Here is an 18,662-nt window from a genome sequence, read left to right as displayed (position 1 = left end):
CTACTAGTCACTGTAACTAACCAATTGAGATCTTCTGAGCATGAAAAAGATTACAAAGAAATGACTGCAAATAAGTTTGCAAGTACCAGGCCTTTGCAAGTAGGTACTTGCACAACCTTTCAACAGTACTACCATTATCTGAGGCAACCCATTTGCTGCCATCAACTTATTACCTCAGCTTCTAAAAACTTAATTCTCAGGAAAAGCTCAAGCTTGAAAAGCCCAGGTCTAAAATACCCAGAGTTTTGCACCTTCTTCAGTGCTTACAACTCTCGGCCATACTCTCAGCCTCTGGCAGTAGCAGATGGTTATTGTCTTGACAGCCCCATGACTACAGAAATCAGAAACGTGCATGGATGGAGATGAATCCTATGCTGAGGAGATTTAGGAAGATATTCTTTATCTCCCCAGAGAATAGTTTACCTTCAACTCAGTGAAAGGAAATACTAACAAAATTGACTGTCTTTAGGTTGGAGGCAGATATCTGACTTTGATTGACATTGAGCAACCTGGTCTAGAGGGAGATGTGCCTGACTATAGCAGGGGGTTGGAACAACAACAAAAAAAAGCTTTAAAAAAAAAGACAATTACCTTTTGAAAGAACGTTGAAAAATCTTTTGTAACATTTCCTTTGGCTGCCTTATTTTTTAAGGCCATCTCCTCAATTGTATCTTGAAGGAATTTAGCTAATTCAAGCTTTACTCTCAGTTGTTTCTTCAATCTTTCCTCCTGTTAAAAGCAAACAAGCAAAAAAAAATGTTTTTTTTTACGTTTCATCTAGAAATACCTGTACTAAAATACGACGACTTTTGCCCTCACTCAAGTTATCTGTACACTGCTTCTGAACTTCTGCTGTAACACACTTCACAAGAGGACACATACACAAAGATGACCAAATCACAATGTAAGACAGGTCGACCAGCTGGAAGCTCCACAAAGCTCGAGGTGCAATGCCAACAGGGAAGAATATCTTAAGGCTTCACCTGCTATTGCTGACATGCACCCAAGCATGAAGACAGACAAAAACATTCACCAATACTTTGACTATAGTCATCTTTGATAATGACCTAAAATAAGTGTTAGATGCAGCTCAAACATTATTTAGGTCAAATACTAGAATAAAAAAAAAAAAAATACTCAGAACGCAGTTAGGTCTCTACTAGATCATTTGGAGTGATCAGCATTAAAATCCCTCTCAGCCTTACAGAAACACATTTCAACTTTAACTTTAGTTGCTCAAATGTAACTTTTGAGCATTAGTTCCTACGTCAAAAAAACAATCAGCCTCTTTCCTGTTCATATTTAACAAAACAATTCTCTTCCACATGCATGACGATGTGAAATTGAAACACTATTCAGCAAATATTGAACCACTGTTTACTTTAAAATCCTGACCACCTTAAGCCCACTGAAACACATAGCTACCACCAATGACCATGTAGATTTTTCCATTCCCTATCTCTTGATAACTCATGTAAAGTTTTACTTTGGCTTAAAAACATACATTTATTTAGTAATAATATAGTATGATTTTATACAGCAATAAAAAGCTTTACATATCATTAGAACAGCTCAATATCAATTGAATGTCAAGTTCCCAAACCTTGCTGAAATCTTCATAGACTAAAATAACTTCTAAACAGTGATATGGACTACAATATATGTATTTTCCTGCCCCATAAAATATAGAATAAAATAAAAATAAGAATGAACCACTGTAATGCTTGTTGCTTATAACACCATATTTATCAGAAGAAAACGCTTCATCCTATCAGAAAGAATTAAATGACTGCTTTTATTATGAGATTCTCCAAACAGGCACAGCAGGTATAAAATACGTTCAGACAACACTCACAACATGAGCTCAGGTTTTTCCAAACATTGTCCTGGATCACAAAGTCAGACTTACCTTTTTAGACTTTGTCTCAAATGTAGACGGAAGCATATTAGGGAACAACTTCAGAGCTACTGGAAGCAGAAACTCCATAAATGGGACAACGAGAAAAACGAGGAAAGGAACCAAGCGGAAGAGATCAGCACATATTCGAAGAAACTGGAAGAAATAAATGTACAGATAAGCAAAGTTTCATATATTTATTTAAAAATACTTGACGTTCTCAGCTGCCTTACCACTAACACGTGCACATATGTATTTGCTAGAAAGGAAATACAAAATAACACAGTAAGAAAGAATGTGAAGAAGTCAGTCAATTTTTGGTATCTTTTTCTTAAAGTTACTACAGGCTACAGAGCACCCCAGTCACCGGTTTTCAATACCACAGAAAGCATTTCAAAACCTTCACTGTGTCTCAATAGGATTACTGAGCAAGTATCTCATTTAAACCTCTTAAAAGCACCTGAAAACAGGAGGTGGTCATTTGTTGTTGTTAAAGCTGCTTAACCTCTTTTATTCATCTTTATCTGTGCTCCACCACTTCTTACATGCATGAGCTGCCGCGGACTGAGTAATCAAGAGTAAAATGAAGGACTCCTCCCCTCTGCCTTCTAACAATTGTAACATACATTTAAATCCAGGGTAATGAGCTCTGCTTTGTAAAGGGATTTTTTGTTGTTTTTTGTTTTGATTTTAAATCGTGGCTTTTCTGGAGCAGTAGCCCTCTGCAGCAAGCAGATGCATTAGTTACTGAATTGAGAATGGCCTGAAATAATTATCATCCTTTTGATTTCTGTACACCCACAACTGTATGTATTAGGCTGTACGGTCTATAATCAAACTTCTACAACTCTGAAGATTAATAATTTGGTTTATATTGGAGGAGCGTGCTGTTTGACTAACCTCATTTTATAACGTAAATAACCAGTTCCTGGGAACCACGTCAGTTTCTACATCAGAGACTGAAGGCCAGAAGTGCACTACTGCCCCAGCACCGTCAGTCACCACCATGCCTTAATAAACACAGTTATGACTGGCAAAACATAGCAACAGAAATGCAGGCACACAAGTAAATATGCATTTCCCCCTGCACCCCCTCCTCACAGCTTGTGCCAGTCCAGACGGCAAGAGCAACAACCAGTGCAGGCTGCAGTGCTGCTACAGAACAGCTTTGCTAGAGTACAAAACAAATACAGCTTTAATCCATTTTCTCAGCATAAAACCATCCAGAAGCATTACATGCAGTTTGAGCACAAGCTTTGCAGATGTAAAGGCCGGCATTTTGCTTTGTATATATAAAAAAAACACTTCCTTTCTGGGAAACTGCATTTGTCCATTGTTTACAGACTCGAAGGCATTTCCATTCACTCCAACAATAGCAGATAAATGACTACCAGAGAGTTCAAAAGGATGTAAGAAAGTTCAGAAGAGAATGTTAAGAGTCAGAAGACCAGACATTTTCCCTGGAAAAAAAAACTTCAAAAAATATACAGAATGTGATATACTGCTCCTGTTTCTACCCTCAAGATGCAGTTCAGTGCAAAAGAAAAGGGGATAGAGTAGGCAAGGGGAAGCCCTTGCATTTAAGCACCAAGCCTGACTGCGGCAGCATAGTCCTGGATCAGCTTACATAAATCACATAGCTGCACTAAGAGCTCTGCACAGAAACAGAATACAGTGGTGCATGATTCCACACATGGCTTGGCAGTAGCATGAAGAACCTGTGATTGCTCTGTATCTGCTGCTACAGCTCATGTACTGCAGCACTCCCCTCTTTATTCTCCTACAGGACAGAAGGCTCTGCGAAGCCAATATATTAACCTCAAATTCTGCAGCACACAATGCCCTGAACCTCCCTGCTGCAAAAAGCATTACTAGAGAAAGTAGTTTTTAAACAGTCAGTATCACATTTTACACATTTAATTTTTCCTGACTTATCTCCTAAGTGTATACAAGTGATGTTGTTGAATCTAAAGCCTGCCAGCAATTGTACAAGCAGAATTTTGTAACTGAGTTTTGGTTTACATAAGCAATAGCTCCCTTGCATTAACCACGCTGCAATTGCTTGTTAATGTGGTTAGATTACTCAGATATCTTTCCATTATTGCCTCCAAAGAGGAAGGAAAAGGCAAGCAGAAATAACTCATTTGTCAGTTTGAGTGAAGATAAGATTTTTCTAGGACTGTTGGTTCATACATGGTTTATTACATTTAAAGCAGTACGTACTTCAAATACTAAGAATTTCAGGCACAACTCCTACAAACCCGGCATCAAAGATTTAAGACCTCTTTAAAATCAATCATTACACTACAACTTAAGGATGATTTAAAAAAAAAACCAAAAAAACTGTGCTGAAACAAACCTAGATAAGGCTTTAAAGAAGCACATGCAAAGTTTTGTTCAGCTGTAGACCGGTTTGCTCTTCACTGACCTGGGTTCAAGGCCTACCACGACTCTTCCATTCCAGAGACAGGATATCCTCTACCTCCATATGAAGAACGTACACAGCTTAGATTGAGAAAGTAACAGCTGTAGTTCTAAAAATTATTTTTTCCTACAATTTCTACACTGGATCACCAACAGATTTTGTCATTAGAGAAACTTTATCAATGCAAACACCAACTTCTATCTATGCAAGAAACTTTTATTTAAAGTAAGAGAATCAACAGTGGAAGCTCTCATCCGCAATAAAGAAATAAAATTCAGGAAGGCCATACAACTACACAGCTATGAGAAAGACAGCTCTATGCTCACTGGACGACAGCACTAAAGAGGAATCTAGTGAATAAATTCCTCCATTGAGTGGATAGCGCGTGCTCATCCAAAGATAACATAGTGCTCCTGACAGTTCAAGCCTTCTAGGACACACTTCTCATCTTTCAGCAGAAATACTTCTGTGGGATTTCTCTTTTTTCCTGGTGGTGTAATTTCTCAGAAGTATGGCTCAGCAGATTTGAAATAGGCAGAAAAGCCAATGGTTCCAGTCCTGCCTTATGGAAGACTTCTGGGAATTAACTGGTCTTGCTTGGTCTTTCTGGTACTGTAGAGCTCTGAACAAGAACTTTCCAAGGTCCTGCTGTCCTCGTTTCCCCTGCTCTCCTCAGCTGCTCTTTCTTGGCACTACATAATCCCCTATCTTATGTCAGCATACACTTTTAAATTCATTGCTGAGCAACGCTTCAGCTGGCTCAGCTGCCAAATACACTCCTGCACCAGCATTAAAGAGTAGAACAAAAATAAGTAGTGTGAAGATGCTGAGACCAAACGCCATCAACCACTGCTGCTGCAGAGAGCCCAAACATAATAAATGATGAAAACCACCACACGCCTTTCTGTCATTTGTCTGATCTGGCGTATACACAAAAAGAAACATTTCTGCATTGTTCACTGAGACGTGCTGTGCTCAAATTATCCACGAAAATGCTCGATTTCGCAGCTAAGCTTATCAATAAATCATTAAAGCATTCATATTTTTGAGCAATTAGGAATATTTTTAGACACGCAGATGTAAATCTAACACATTGCCTTTGCAGCGTACAATCTGCAGATGTTTACACTTAATTACCAGAGGCACCAACCACTCCTGCTGCCAGAATGCATACACATTTTTTTCTCCAACATCTCATCCACCACAATTTTTCAATACTAGATGAAGTGTTTTTGCTTTGTGTTTTAAAAGAAGACAGATATGATTATCTATGTAAGCTGCTTACATATATCATCTAAAAAAGCAGCAAAACAAGAACTAAATTAGTGCCCTTAATACATTACCAATGACCTGGTGAACTTGAATAACAGATGCATTCAGTTTTCCTCTTCTTAAAAATTCTTTAAAGCTTTTAAAAAATGTTCAGTCATTTTTTACACAATTTCAAGGACTGTAAGCTGCATGGCATGTGGAAAAACAGAAGTATAAAACAAAGACTCCTCTCAAGTTACCTATTTGGTGTACGATTATCGCACAGACACATTTATAACCAAAACCGAAATAACATCAGTATTAACCATGAAGTTAAACTACATCTTCTACTTTATTCTCTTTTTTTGGTTTTGCTTTTAAAACCAAGTCAGCACAAAACCAACCTTTGCTAGAAGTGTTTTGCCTCCATCTTTCCAGCTAAAAACTTAAAATAGAAAAAGTGATTGTGTTTACACATGTAACTGGATGGGAACTTGAGAAGAAACCAGTTGCCGCTCACATACCAAAGCACAAAAATCTGCTTTACTAACTAGCAAATATCTTTATCTCCAACTTCTGTTCTCCACACACAGAGCAAATTATATATGCTCATGTACCATTTAGAAACAGAACAGTCATATTTCGAAACAGAATATTTTGTTGTTCTAATGGCAGATTCAAAGAGCTATACCGGGGGACAAGACTTAAAACAGTTGGGAATCAAATCAGAAGTTCTTAGAGTCTACGTGAGGCAGAGGAGGGAAATTCACAAAGCCATTTTAACCCTAGGAACAAAACACAACAAAAAGAATGACTTCAGGTTAAAATAAAATGTAGCAATCATTAAGGATACTAGAATGAAATTGGTATTTACTCAGTACCTGTCTCCGTTCTCGACGTGACAGAGTATTTCCATGTAGTATTCGCCAAAGCATCCTTGCAGCTATTTTTGTGTCAATCCAGAGTAATCGAAAACCATGGTAATAGTGCTTCAGCTCATCCACAATCCTCTGTCCAATAGATTTTTTCACAACTTCCACTTCTGTTGGACTATATACAGGACCCCCTTCTTCCAACTTCTTGTTTTTGTCCTTTAAGGACTTCAGGGACTTTTCAACTATGGAGTCATCTTGAAGAGAACGTGAAGAATGCCACCACCTAACTGGGAGATATTTGGGTCCTAAAACACCCATGGCTGCCAGGGGCGTCCATGAGCCAGAAGAGCTCATAAGAGTAAAGTACGTTCGTTCCAATCCTTTAGTCCAACAACAGTAGTGATCTTTTTTGGAGTATGCGTAAACAGGAGCAACACTAGTGCAATATTTAAAGTGTACAGTCCTTCAAAAGAAAAGAAGAAAGAGCATTCAAAAACTAACAATACATGGTGCATCATTTGAGAAATATATATCACTTATTCAACAAGATTTATTTATAAATCTCAAGATCAGGATGTCTAAACCTGAAAGCAGTGTTTTGCTGTACTTTGCAACAAACCAAACAAGCAACAACATCCACAAAACTAAAACCAAACAAACAAAACCAAAACAAATAAACAAAACCTGAAGAAAAATTCAACCTGCAGTGAATTCTCCTTTAAACTACTCAGAGAAGGTAACTTATTTTACTCAAGTTAAATGAAGAGCAGCAAACAGAAGTGTTTTCCATTTGAAAATAAACCAAAAGTAACATAAAGCCCCTTCTATTATTTCTTCTATTTAAACAAAACAGTTAAGAAACTGCAGGCTGTAGGCTTGGGTCAGGTACTGAGTTAGGGGAAGAGGATTAGCATCAGAGAGAGATGATTTCATTGGAGTTTCTCCCTTACTCTCTCCACAGATCTTGTTTTCTTTTTTCAGAAGAAACTTTACATTTGAACCTCCATTGTGGTTCTGAGGTGGTGCACACAGGACAAAAATTTGGTTCTTTTTTACATTAAATGCAAAGTGAAGTCAGAAGGAAATAACCTGAAACAGTAGATACACATTAGAAGACACAATAAATGCGTCTCCTTAAACACACTTCCACTAGAAGATGTTGGACACAGAGCTTCTTTCCCAAGCTTTCCTCAGTACTGGTATTATTGGAGTCCCCTGCTTTGGATCTGAGCTGTGTGCAGGCATCAGTTTATTTTATTCTAAGGAGCAGCATCACAGTAACAGCAGCTTTCAGCAGAAGAGCTTCACAAAACAAACAAACCAACCGGCCCACAACCTAATAGACAGTGATTTCTATCACAACATTCTCTTAACATCACAGAAGTAAATCAGTAAGTTTCCATTCTTCCCAAAGAGAGACCTCATAATAATCTGTAAAAAAAGCCAACTGAAATTTGAAAAAGGTCTATATTAAAACCTCTCATAACTAATTATGTAGTAAGCGATTCAAAAGTAACGTGACTGAAGAAGAAAGGAATCACTTTGTGTTTTGTATCAGACAGCAAAACACACTCTTGTGATAAAATAGAAACTTACAAAACTGAGGAATGGTCACTGTTTATTGACCAGTCAGACTAAATAAACTAGACAACATATTTTAATATTCCAAGAAAAGACATTAGAAAATTCATATCCATAAACATGCCTTGTAAGACAGGTCAGAATGAGAATGGACTCTCTCATCCAGCTCCTTAAGCAACATAAGAGCACAGAACAACTGGATTTACTTGCAAAAGAGACCGTGATCCCCTCGATGAGCCTCAGTCAATGCTGTAATGTACAGTACACTGCCCTGGTTTACCAAGGTACAGCTCAAATGACTAAGTTCCTAACTGACAACTACGTATTTCAAACTAGCCTTGACTAAATGCTTAAGACTCTATAGAACTCCACAGAGAAAGGATGCCTGAAAACCACAACATGCCATTATGTCACCTGGAATCAGGCAAGAACATAAAAATAATACTCTATTGCTTTCACATCTTAAGGAAACAAGAAGAGTGAAAGTGGACAAAAAAGGAAAATATACCACTTTCTTTCTCCCACATACAATCAGTTAGGTGAACAGAATTATTCTCGGACTTCCTTATGTCTGTCAGTAACAGGATAAAGCTGGTATTTTCACACTTTGAGTACAGAAGTGAAACCAGTGTCTCGTTACAGTATAATAACCAAGAGTTTGGTACAGCTTTGAGTTTAGAAAGAACATTTCACATTTACTTACATTTTGTTTGCCAACCTCAGGGATGTACAACTAAGACAAGCGCGATCTCCCAAGTTACCTAGAAAAACACCAATTATTAGCATTCATTCTGAATTTGGAAAACATGTATCCATATAGTGAATTGTACACAAACGTGATTTAAAAAGATCAGTCTTACTAAGAAGCAGCTACCAATAAAAACATAATAAACTGCTGTTAAGCAATTGGATTTTTACTGTATGCACATTCACACTTGGGATGACTGTTCATTTCAAACATCCAAGAAAGAGAAGCTTTTCCTTTGACAATTCCAAGTGAAGTACTGAAGTCCAAAAACCTCATCCTGTTCCAACAGGAATCAAAGCACATGGCACGTTCTCTGCATTTCTCTTAATCTGCAATCTTCTGACTCATAGGATAAAATGGGAAAACAGGCAGGAAGCCCTTCTGTAACATGGCTGACATCTCCATATGTGTGCAAGTAAACTGTTCACATATACAGCCAAACTTTGTGGATGGTAATGAATGAACTTGTTCAACTGCCTGGCAGGTTTCTGAGTTCTTTGGACAAGCAACTGCAACTCTGAACAACCTCAGTGAAAGCAAATGCAGTTTTTGAATGATTCCACAACAACACAGCATTAGATGACCCAGATGGATTACCACCTACTAAACTACTTCTGGTCAATTCCAAAAGATGGCAAGGTGTAAGAGCCATTTTCAAGGTTACTGGTCAACTTTTCCATCATCAAAGCTAAGATACAACCTATAAAAGAAACTGAAGTAGACGTGGTCGTACCTGAGAAAAAGTATCAAATCTGACTGGCAAAAGCATTTCCCAGCAGCATAGCCTAATTATTTCAGGATGAGAATCTCCAAAATCAGGTAGGAACATCAAAAGGCACGGACGGAAAAGAAGAGAGGGAAAAAAAATAAAGTTGACTCACCAAAGAACACTCTCAATAATCATTGGATGTATTGTGCCAAGTTGGCTTTGATGTCATTAAAGTTATGGCATCAGAAAGTCAAAAGGAAAGAAAGAATTTACCCATCTCAAGTTATATGAAACTCTAACAGACACTTATTGTCACTACAAGAAAAAGCCAGGGGAAAGACAGCCCCTTCTGGCTCACAAACCAGCCCTGGGAACCTGCGAAAGCATTCTGATCAGCGGCTGAATTCCTTGACCTGAGAATCAAGCCATATCAAAAAGGTGCCCCTAAGAACAGCTGAACAAGCCAGAAGTACGCAGGATCTTTACAGATGAGCCCCAAAACCATAATGCATTTTTCTGCCTCAGTGCCAGGAAGTACACAAAGCACATGTGACAAAAATGAGAGGATGTGATCTGCTACAGACAGGTGCTCACAGAACAAAGAGGGACAACACGGAAAAGATCAGAGTTTCTTTAAGTTTCTTTGATAAAACTCTGTAAGAGTAAGACGCTTTCATTTAACTTTATTTCTCTTCCAGCTAGGACTCATTAATTCCAAGGAAAGGGCAAAGAACAAAACTCCATAGTTACCATACCAAAGAAAACATGCTGACTCAAATGATTCTTGTCATATTGCCATTTGGAATGTGAATGGACACACGGAAACACAGATGTCACCGGAGCATTCTAGAGAATAACTTAATTTGAACTTGGCTAGTTCTGACTACAAGTGCTCTTTATGTTACACTGAATCTATGTTCTAACTCAGTACCAGGGAGCAACCCGGCCCTGAAGTGAAATACGTACTTTCTTCAGAAAAGAGCAAAGTCCATGCTTATGGCCTCTGGGGTAGCACAAAAATCCATATGTATCTGAGCAAGATGAATATAGCTCACTATACTCAACACTGTTAACTTAAGAAACTTGCAATAGGATGAGTTGCTTGGGAAGTAGGGAAAGCAAGTGTCAGAAAGGATATGCATACACGTGTTCCTCATGGAAAAGATGCCATCAGAAAGTTTTAAATGCAATAAAACATTAAAATGAAAGCTTTGAATATAGAATAGCTGTGTGCTGTCATAGCAATAAGATATTTGCTGACAGGAAGTAAGTCCCTACAAAGCGTAAGCAGTTTGATCTGTACAGGAAGAACATTTAGGATTCTTAGAAGCACTTAGCTTTAACTTAATCTTAGATTACTGACACTCCAGAAACTCAAGAAACATGGACATGTGGCAGTGAGGGACGTGTTGGGGAATGGGTTGATGGACCATATTAATAATGGCTTAACACTCCATTACAAGTACTGAAGACACCATAAGCACAGAGCATTACAGCACAAAAGCTAACCAATTTTTCCACAATATTCTAGCAAACGAGTTTGCCTCTGGGATGACTTCTTAACAAGCAGGAAAGCAGCTAAGCTCTCCTCACTCCACCAGCTAAACCCTCGCCGCTCCAGATCCAGGACGTAAAAAGCAGGCGCGAGGCTCACGGACGTCACAGGGCATCAGCTGCTCCATGTCCTTAAACCGCACCGCGCTGAGATATTTCAACTGCCAGGTTATCTCAGTATTAGAAACCGTATCACGCGTATGGCTAAGCTTCCTTTTTGCTTTCCACCGCCTTCAGAGCCACTTGGATGAAATCGAACGAGCACTGTCTTCATAATGTAAGGTAAGAAATGAACGGTGAGATGCGTGCAGCGGTGAGAGCAGCACCCCACAGCCACGCTGCGCTGCGAGCAGGGCAGCAAGGCCCAATGGCAGCGGAGCGAGCCCGGCACGCCCGGCCCTCCCTCAGCCCCTGACGGAGACAGCACGACCCCACGCCGCGCACCGGGCCCGGCCCAGGGCCGTGACCTCTCCGCCCACACCGCGAGCCCCCACAGCGCCTCTCCCGCTCCAGCCCTCGCTCCCTCCTCAGCCCCTCCGGCGACACGGGGCCGCGCTTCCCCTCCGGGCCGCGGGAGCCTCACCCAGCGGGGCCTGGCGGCGCAGCGCGCGGGGCAGGCGGCAGGCCCGCCGGCCGCAGCTCTGTAGCAGCATGGACGCCATCTTGGCGCTGGGCGGCGGCGGGCAGCTATCGGCGGCGGCCTACCGGCCTGCTCGTGTCCCGCCGCACGCTGCGCGCCCCGCTACGCCCAGGAGCGCCCAGCCGGCTCCTCCGCATAGCGCCACCCCCGCGCCGGAGCCGGGCACGCCGGGAAGTGTAGTTCTCAGGAGCGCACGGCATGCCGGGAGCTGTAGTCCTGGGTGCTGCGGTGACGTTTACCGTAGAGGACGGGGCGGGCGGGGCGGGGCGGGACTGTCACTGAGGGGATCCGGCCCCGCGTCAGGGCGGCGGTAACGCGCTGCGCTCGTGTGGGGGCAAGCGAGCCCCTCTGGGTTAGGCTAAAACCAATTACTGCTCACCAATTGGTCGTTTTATTGAGTGCATGAGTATCGCAGGATGTGACGGGAAAAAAAGCACCTGTCTGCGGAGTGTTAGGATATTTTAGAGCTAAAATAGTACATAAAGCAGCAGCCAACAGCGGTGCTTTGCTAGTGCTGGATGTAGTGGGGCTGCAGGGGGCACGTTGGTCCACCAACACCGGTGTGCTCCGGGCCCGTGTGAGCATCTTTTGTCATATACCCACATGCTCAAAACAGTGTAAATTGTGCCATTCGTTGTGCTTCACGTTTGATCACAGAGATACAGGGAACAACCGGAATCAAACGGCAGAAGCGATCGTTTAATAAGAGAATAACGAAACGCTAGAAATGAGGTGTGTGAAGTTTGGGAGGGAATGCCTCGTTTTGAAAATGGGGGAAAAGCTGCTGCAAGTGTTTCTCAACAAGATGGCTGACGCCACCGGCTACAAGATGGCTGCCTGGAGGGCAGCTCTGAACAGCCACAAAGGTTCCGCTCCTGTGGGCCTCTGGCATTTCGCTTTTGTTTCTAACACCGGGCAGTTGTTCACCTCTACACGCACCTAAGCCCTGAAGAAAACAGGGGCTCAGGTTCTTTATCTGCAAAGGGTGGCAGGATCGTCAGGATTGACCCAAAGGAGACTGACTGAAACAGAGGAAAATGTGTCTGAAGTCGCCCCTGTAGTCTAAAGACTTGGAAAATGCAGGAAATTATTGATTTTTAAAGTTCTTAAATGTATTTAAAGAAAATCATCAGGGTTTCCTACTAAATAGGAACAATTAAATAAAATCTGTGTTATTTATATGCATGCATCATTGCAGGTTAGGGGATGACGTGCTGGACAGGAGCCCTGCAGAGAAGGAGTGGGGTGCACAGGTGGACCACAGGTTGGCCATGAGCCAGCAGTGGGCCTTTGTGGCCAAGAAGGCCAATGGGATCCTGGGATACATTAAAAAGAGTGTGGCCAGCAGATCGAGGGGGGTGATCCTCCTCTACTCTGCCCTGATGAGGTCGCATTTAGACTACCATGTCCAATTCTGGGCTCCCCAGTTCAAAAAAGACAGGGATCTCCTAGGGTCTCCTGGAAAAGGTAACAAAGATGATAAAGGGCCTGGAGCCATCTCCCGTATGAGGAAAGACCGAGAGACACTGGTCTGTTCTGCCTGGAGAAGATAGAGGATCTGATCAATGTTTATAAATATCTAAAGTGTGGGAAGCAATTTGATAAGTCCAGGCTCTTCTCAGTGGTGCGTAGCAGTAGGACAAGGGCCAAGGGTCAAAAACTTGAACGTAGGGAGTTCCACACAAATATGTGGAAGGACTTCTTTACAGTGAGGGTGACAGAGCACTGTAACAGGTTGCCCAGAGAGGTTGTGGAGTCTCCTTCTATGGAGATATTCAAGACCCATCTGGATGCCTACCTGTGCAACCTATTGTAGGGAACCTGCTTTAGCAGGGGGTTGGACTTCATGATTTCTAGAGTTCCCTTTCAATCCCTACGATTCTGTGATTCCATAATTCTGTGATTCATCACATAGAATATCAAAGGATGGAATATTCAATTCACCAAACCTTAAAATAAATCAAGATACCCTTTTCTTGTGTATCTTTTAACTGTATTGGCTACAAAACCACTATTGTTGGTTCTATTTAGTAACTGTTAGAAACGTAACTGATATTATTTATGTACTTTTTATCAGAGCTGCTTTTAAAATGTTTAGCTCCAAAACATACTGCAAGACTTTCAGAAGTCTTTTGAGAGGCTGATAGATTTAAATGGTTAAAGTTGCTTAAAATGTGTAACATAACAACATTGCTTTATGTTACTACAGCAATCTTAAAAAAAAAGATCTCCCCAATCACTGGAGTGGGTTTGTAGCCTTCTCTTGTTCTTCTTTTTCCTTTCTGGTTGGATGATAACTAAACTAAATGAAATGGGGCAACTAATGGCGGTTCCTTTAACAAAGCTGCTTAATTATGTAGAAACACTATATGAAGTCTATAGAACAAGAAGAATATGCTCTGAAGTCATTAAACTGTTGACAAGAGCCTTCAGACAGCAAACAGATGATTACAGTGGACTCAATACACTTAAGCAGACGAGTAATCAGACTCTCGAGAGTTTCATTCATTTCAGTGGTACGCAGCATGCCAGACAATGTACATGCAAGCCTTTCAGACCTGAGTCAGTTATGTTTCTGTACAGCCCTTTGTTCCAGATTTGTTTATACCTGGAAGCTGTGTGGTTTTCTACCACATATTAAAAGGAAAAATAGTACACTCCGTGAAAATTCCCTGAACAAAGACGCAGTTTCAAAATACTAATTGATTTTGTGCCCTTAATAAGTATTGTAAAATAAAAGCTTAAGAAGAAAAAAACTATTAATAATTTTCAAGTCGTATGAACTGTTCCCATATGAAAAGGTACGGTGATTGTGGTTAATGTGTGGGCTATCCATGCAGGTCAGATTTTGCTTTGAAGAAAAGCATATTCCAGTACATGCAAACAGCCTGTAGGTTCACAAGAACACTCAAGCACAGAATAAGGCACAAAACACATAGTTACTAGGGTTTTATTTTGAAAAACCTTAAGCTAGTACAGCCATTTTAGACCAGATTCTTAAAGCAGCCATGTTGTTTGGAAAAAATTGTCAGCCATCTTGTTGAACATTATGTGTTTTCTGGCAGGAATAGCGTGAGACTAAAAGGAAGAAACACAAACCCTTCTTTTTAGATGGATTTAATGAGAATGATGAAAATAAATGCAGTATTTAAACCAAATTAAGGTTATTATTTCTTATTAAGCATCAGCTTTTTTTCCCCCTGAATGTTAAATAGCAGCATGAGAGCTGGCTACATAGCTTGCTCCAAAAGCAATGCCTTCTATTTATTACCATGGAAACCACAACAAAAACAAAGAGCACAATAATACATCAAGACATTTACTAATATCTGAGCATAACCCAGTGATATGAAAAAATGCAAGAATGCTTTATTTGTTTAGAGAGATGTACGTAAGATTTATAACAACACAGATTATGCCTACATCTGTGTTTTGCTGGCATAGACATGAAAAGGGGGCAGATAAACCTTCAATTAGAGATCTGCCTAGAAACTGGGGAACGCACGTCAATATGAACAGGGAGCAAAACTAAGGTAGCTACCCATATAGGCAGATATGTATGGGGAACAGGATTCCCCTGTGGCCTGCTAAAAATATTGGTTGGAAGGGGCATCCCTCTGTGTTTACCACAGTTGCAACTCTTTTTCCAAGGACAGATACATCCCAGGAAGCACCTGCTAGATCCTGCTCATTTCTGAGTGCATAGCAGGACCTTCACTCTCAAGTTCAGATGCAGTTACCCTCTAGCTTGTGCAAATGGCTGTGTAGCAATAGGAAATCTGTGACACTCCTGCCAGGACCACATTCATTTCACACACATGGTCTCGGTTCCCCATTGCACCAAAGTGACAAGCTGAGCTGGCAGCAAGGCACTGGGGAGATAAGACTTGGTGCATGAAGGGGAAGGAGGTGCAGTTTGTGATGCTGTGGGCTGGAAGTGGGGGGAGGTGGGAACACAATTAGCATCTGATAGGATGAAAGACAAGCTTGCTGTTTCTCTGATGCAGAACCATTTCTGTTTACACAGCCTGATTATACGCTCTGTAGTGATCCAGGTCTATATATGATATTTAAAAATAGAATTAAGGTTTTAGTCTGCAGGACCTGTTTCTATGGCAATTACCAGGTTGTCTCATTGAATAGATTCAACACTATGGAATCAACCTCATCTGTATTCACCACCGTTCAGCATAAATGTGAAAAAAGACCTTACTGCGTAGGCAGTTACACTAAGTTTCCACTCGAGGGAGAAAACCAAAGGATTATTAGTAGCTCTTTAAAAATACTCCCATTCATAATCATGGATATTTTGGAGAGACTCCCGAGATACAAAGCCCCTTGCTTCCTAAATGTTAAAACCCAAAGGTAAAAGTTCAAGTGGTAGCTGGATTAGGGACTCACTCTCTATGAACGTCCAGGTCACAAGTTCATTCCTGTTCCTTATGTGCCAAAACCAAGCAGTAGTGGCTATACATTGCAACAGCACAGAAACAGTGGAGTCGCATGCAATGCCATAGAGATTTCCGTAACAGTAATACTGTGCTGTAAACATTCATTCCAGATCTAAGGATGATTACCCGCTCAAATTCTAGAGAAGAAGTGTTTTAAAGTATTGCATAAACTTGACCCAAATTGGCTCTGTACAATAATAGATTAGGTGTTCATTAATTATATTTTACCTGTAGGCAGACACGAGAACACCGCTGGAAGAATACGGATGTGGTCTATTATGGAAAAGCAGTATTTGCAGGTCACGGTGGAAAGTCATACAGATTCTAGCTCTAACCAGCAGATGGAGCTTATGTGAAACAAACAAGCTGAAAAGATGCAGAATCATTGCACAAAGCAGTGTTTTGGGTCACTGCAATCTACTGGACTGGAGGAGGACATGGGGAAAAAGCTAGAAGGTTCTGGGCAAGGCAGGAGCAAGCAGAGGAGGGAGGGTAGGCAGTGTTCAGACTATACACATAGCAAAAAAGAAAAAGATATAAGATAGCAAATTGCTACGATGTGTAAACTGATTTAGACACTGAAAAATACGGAGGAAAAAAAAAAGATAACAAAAGGAGTCTCTGATGTGAAAAATGCACCTGTTAGTGCCAGCTGATATGAGGAAGGCTGAGATTTTGCTACAATATTACCAGTAATTAAAATACTCTGTTAGGCCTTCCAGTTTGTCAATTTGATTTTATCAATTACAGGCTTTAAAAATATGCATTTTGAGTTATTCTTTGCCTCCAGTTTTTTGTGTTGTGTTTTTTTTTTTTTTTAGTCTGGAGGGTTTGCAAGTTCCTGTCTGCAATTAGAAACAGAGAAAGCTGACAATCTTGTGCCATCATCTGCCTCTCAGAGTTAGGTCTTTAAGAAAACACCAAATGTTGTGTTACTGTCAATAAAAGCTTGAAATCTGCCACCTCTACTTTCATAAACCCATCAGGAAGTAAGGCAAGAAAATCCTGCAACCATGGGAGGTCCCCCCCACCCAATCCCAGATGTAGTAGACCTGATCCAGGTCATTCCAGGCTGGATGTGGCTCTGGGCAGCCTGGTCTGGAGGTTGGCAACCCTGCACATAGCAGGGGGGGGTTGAAACTAGATGGTCACTGTGGTCCTTTTCAACCCAGGCCATTCTATGATTCTATGATTTTATGATCCTGCACACCTTATAGATCTTAAAACTCCTGGTGAAGTCAGCCAGGATTGTAGGAGTGCTGGGGAATACGAAGGTCCTGCAAGCCAGATATTTTCTAGTCTTTGTCCATTAATGAAACAGCAGAAGGGCTGCACACCATTGTAGGAGAATTGTTAGCTTTGTATTATAAAAGACAGGGAGAAAAATGGGCTACTTCCAAGGGCCATTTTAGTGGCAATAGCCTAACTTTCTTTAGCAATTTGGTAAAGCTGAGGCTGCTTGTGATAAGCACTGCTTTAGAAGAGAGAGGATTACAAGTGCATGTATGCAGCTGTACCACTGGGTAGCAGGGAAAATGCTATGTCTCATTGTCTCCCAGGCATATTTGGGCTTTGTCTGCCTGAAAGGAGGGAAGAACTGAGCATTTCTTTTAAAAGAACAAATAAGAAAGATATTGAGGATGGAAAGGTTGATTTGCTGAAGCCTGATGCAAAGAATTCCTGTGTAGAATTTAGCCCTCTTGGGCCTCAGCTATTGTTACCTCTTTCTTGCTGGTTTTGCTGATGATCCTATCAGTCCTAGGTCATATATTTTTTCCTAACAGTCAGTCCGAATGACCCTACCAGAATATATTTCAGCCTTTGAATCACTCTCTCTTGTTTACCTTCTCTGGTTTAAACTCACTACCTTACATAATCCAGACCAAGGCTGTAACACAGATCTCACACTTTTTTATCCTGTTCTCCTTGACCTGACTAACACTCCCATCTTCTGTGCTGCCATACAATGACCTTCCCATTCCAGCATGCAAACCCACAGCCCCTCCCTTATTCAAGTCAAAGAGCTGCTTTTCTCAAGAGGCCTCCCCACAGAGATAATGAAAAGCAGATTAAGAGATTTAAAAAAGGAGTTGGTTCCTTTGGAATGGTCAGCGAGCTTTCCCTTTCTACAACCATCCTCTAATACTGTAAATTTTCTAAATCAGTGTTTGTCTGAATGTCTGTGGCTTGACCTCAGCAGGACCTAAGCTGCTGGGCCCCAATCCTATGTATGCGTATGCATGTCATGTCCCTTTGCTATTAGCAACATTAACAGATGCCATGTACTAAGGGGACATGCACAGTTAGGTATTAGTAGGATCAAATTGTGGTGCTTGCAGATAATATCATAAAAGTATTGGAAAGGGCTCAAAATAAACATTTTCTAAATCTTTGTTTACGTGATACAGGAAGAATAGCAACTTCCAAGGCAAGTGAAGTACAGCTCTATTGACATTTGGTTTGGACAGATGTGTGGGTATATAAGAATCTTGAGGGAAAATACCTGGTAAAATGTGATATTAAGCTATAGC

The 18,662-nt window shown here is 40.9% G+C and overlaps 2 protein-coding genes across 5 annotated transcripts in view; one reads left to right on the top strand and one right to left on the bottom strand.

Moving 5' to 3' along the window:
• The window catches only part of LETM1 (leucine zipper and EF-hand containing transmembrane protein 1), a 54,090-nt gene that overhangs the window by 15,799 nt on the left and 19,629 nt on the right, over positions 1 to 18,662 (bottom strand). For 2 of the 4 annotated variants that reach the window (XM_015285900.4, NM_001006461.4), the window contains exons 1-5: positions 11,624 to 11,813; positions 8,733 to 8,790; positions 6,455 to 6,911; positions 1,910 to 2,053; positions 592 to 729 (exon numbers count right to left, since the gene is read on the bottom strand). In XM_015285900.4, coding sequence (XP_015141386.1) covers positions 592 to 729; positions 1,910 to 2,053; positions 6,455 to 6,911; positions 8,733 to 8,790; positions 11,624 to 11,702 — 876 coding nt within the window. In that variant the 5' untranslated portion in view covers positions 11,703 to 11,813. Of the gene's footprint in view, positions 1 to 591; positions 730 to 1,909; positions 2,054 to 6,454; positions 6,912 to 8,732; positions 8,791 to 11,623; positions 11,814 to 18,662 lie in introns of those variants that run through there. The other 2 variants (XM_046940227.1, XM_046940226.1) reach the window with 1 other exon arrangement.
• Positions 11,139 to 18,662, top strand: part of WHSC1 (Wolf-Hirschhorn syndrome candidate 1) — a 102,298-nt gene continuing 94,774 nt past the window's right edge. Inside the window, exon 1 of the mRNA XM_015286001.4 lies at positions 11,139 to 11,322. The gene's annotated coding sequence lies outside the window, so the exon portion shown is untranslated. The remainder of the gene's footprint in view (positions 11,323 to 18,662) is intronic.

This window comes from Gallus gallus, chromosome 4, assembly GCF_016699485.2.
Source record: "Gallus gallus isolate bGalGal1 chromosome 4, bGalGal1.mat.broiler.GRCg7b, whole genome shotgun sequence".
NCBI classification, from domain to species: domain Eukaryota; kingdom Metazoa; phylum Chordata; class Aves; order Galliformes; family Phasianidae; genus Gallus; species Gallus gallus.
The sequence above is the reverse complement of the archived record's forward strand: the minus strand, read 5'-3'. Positions and strand labels throughout refer to the sequence as shown.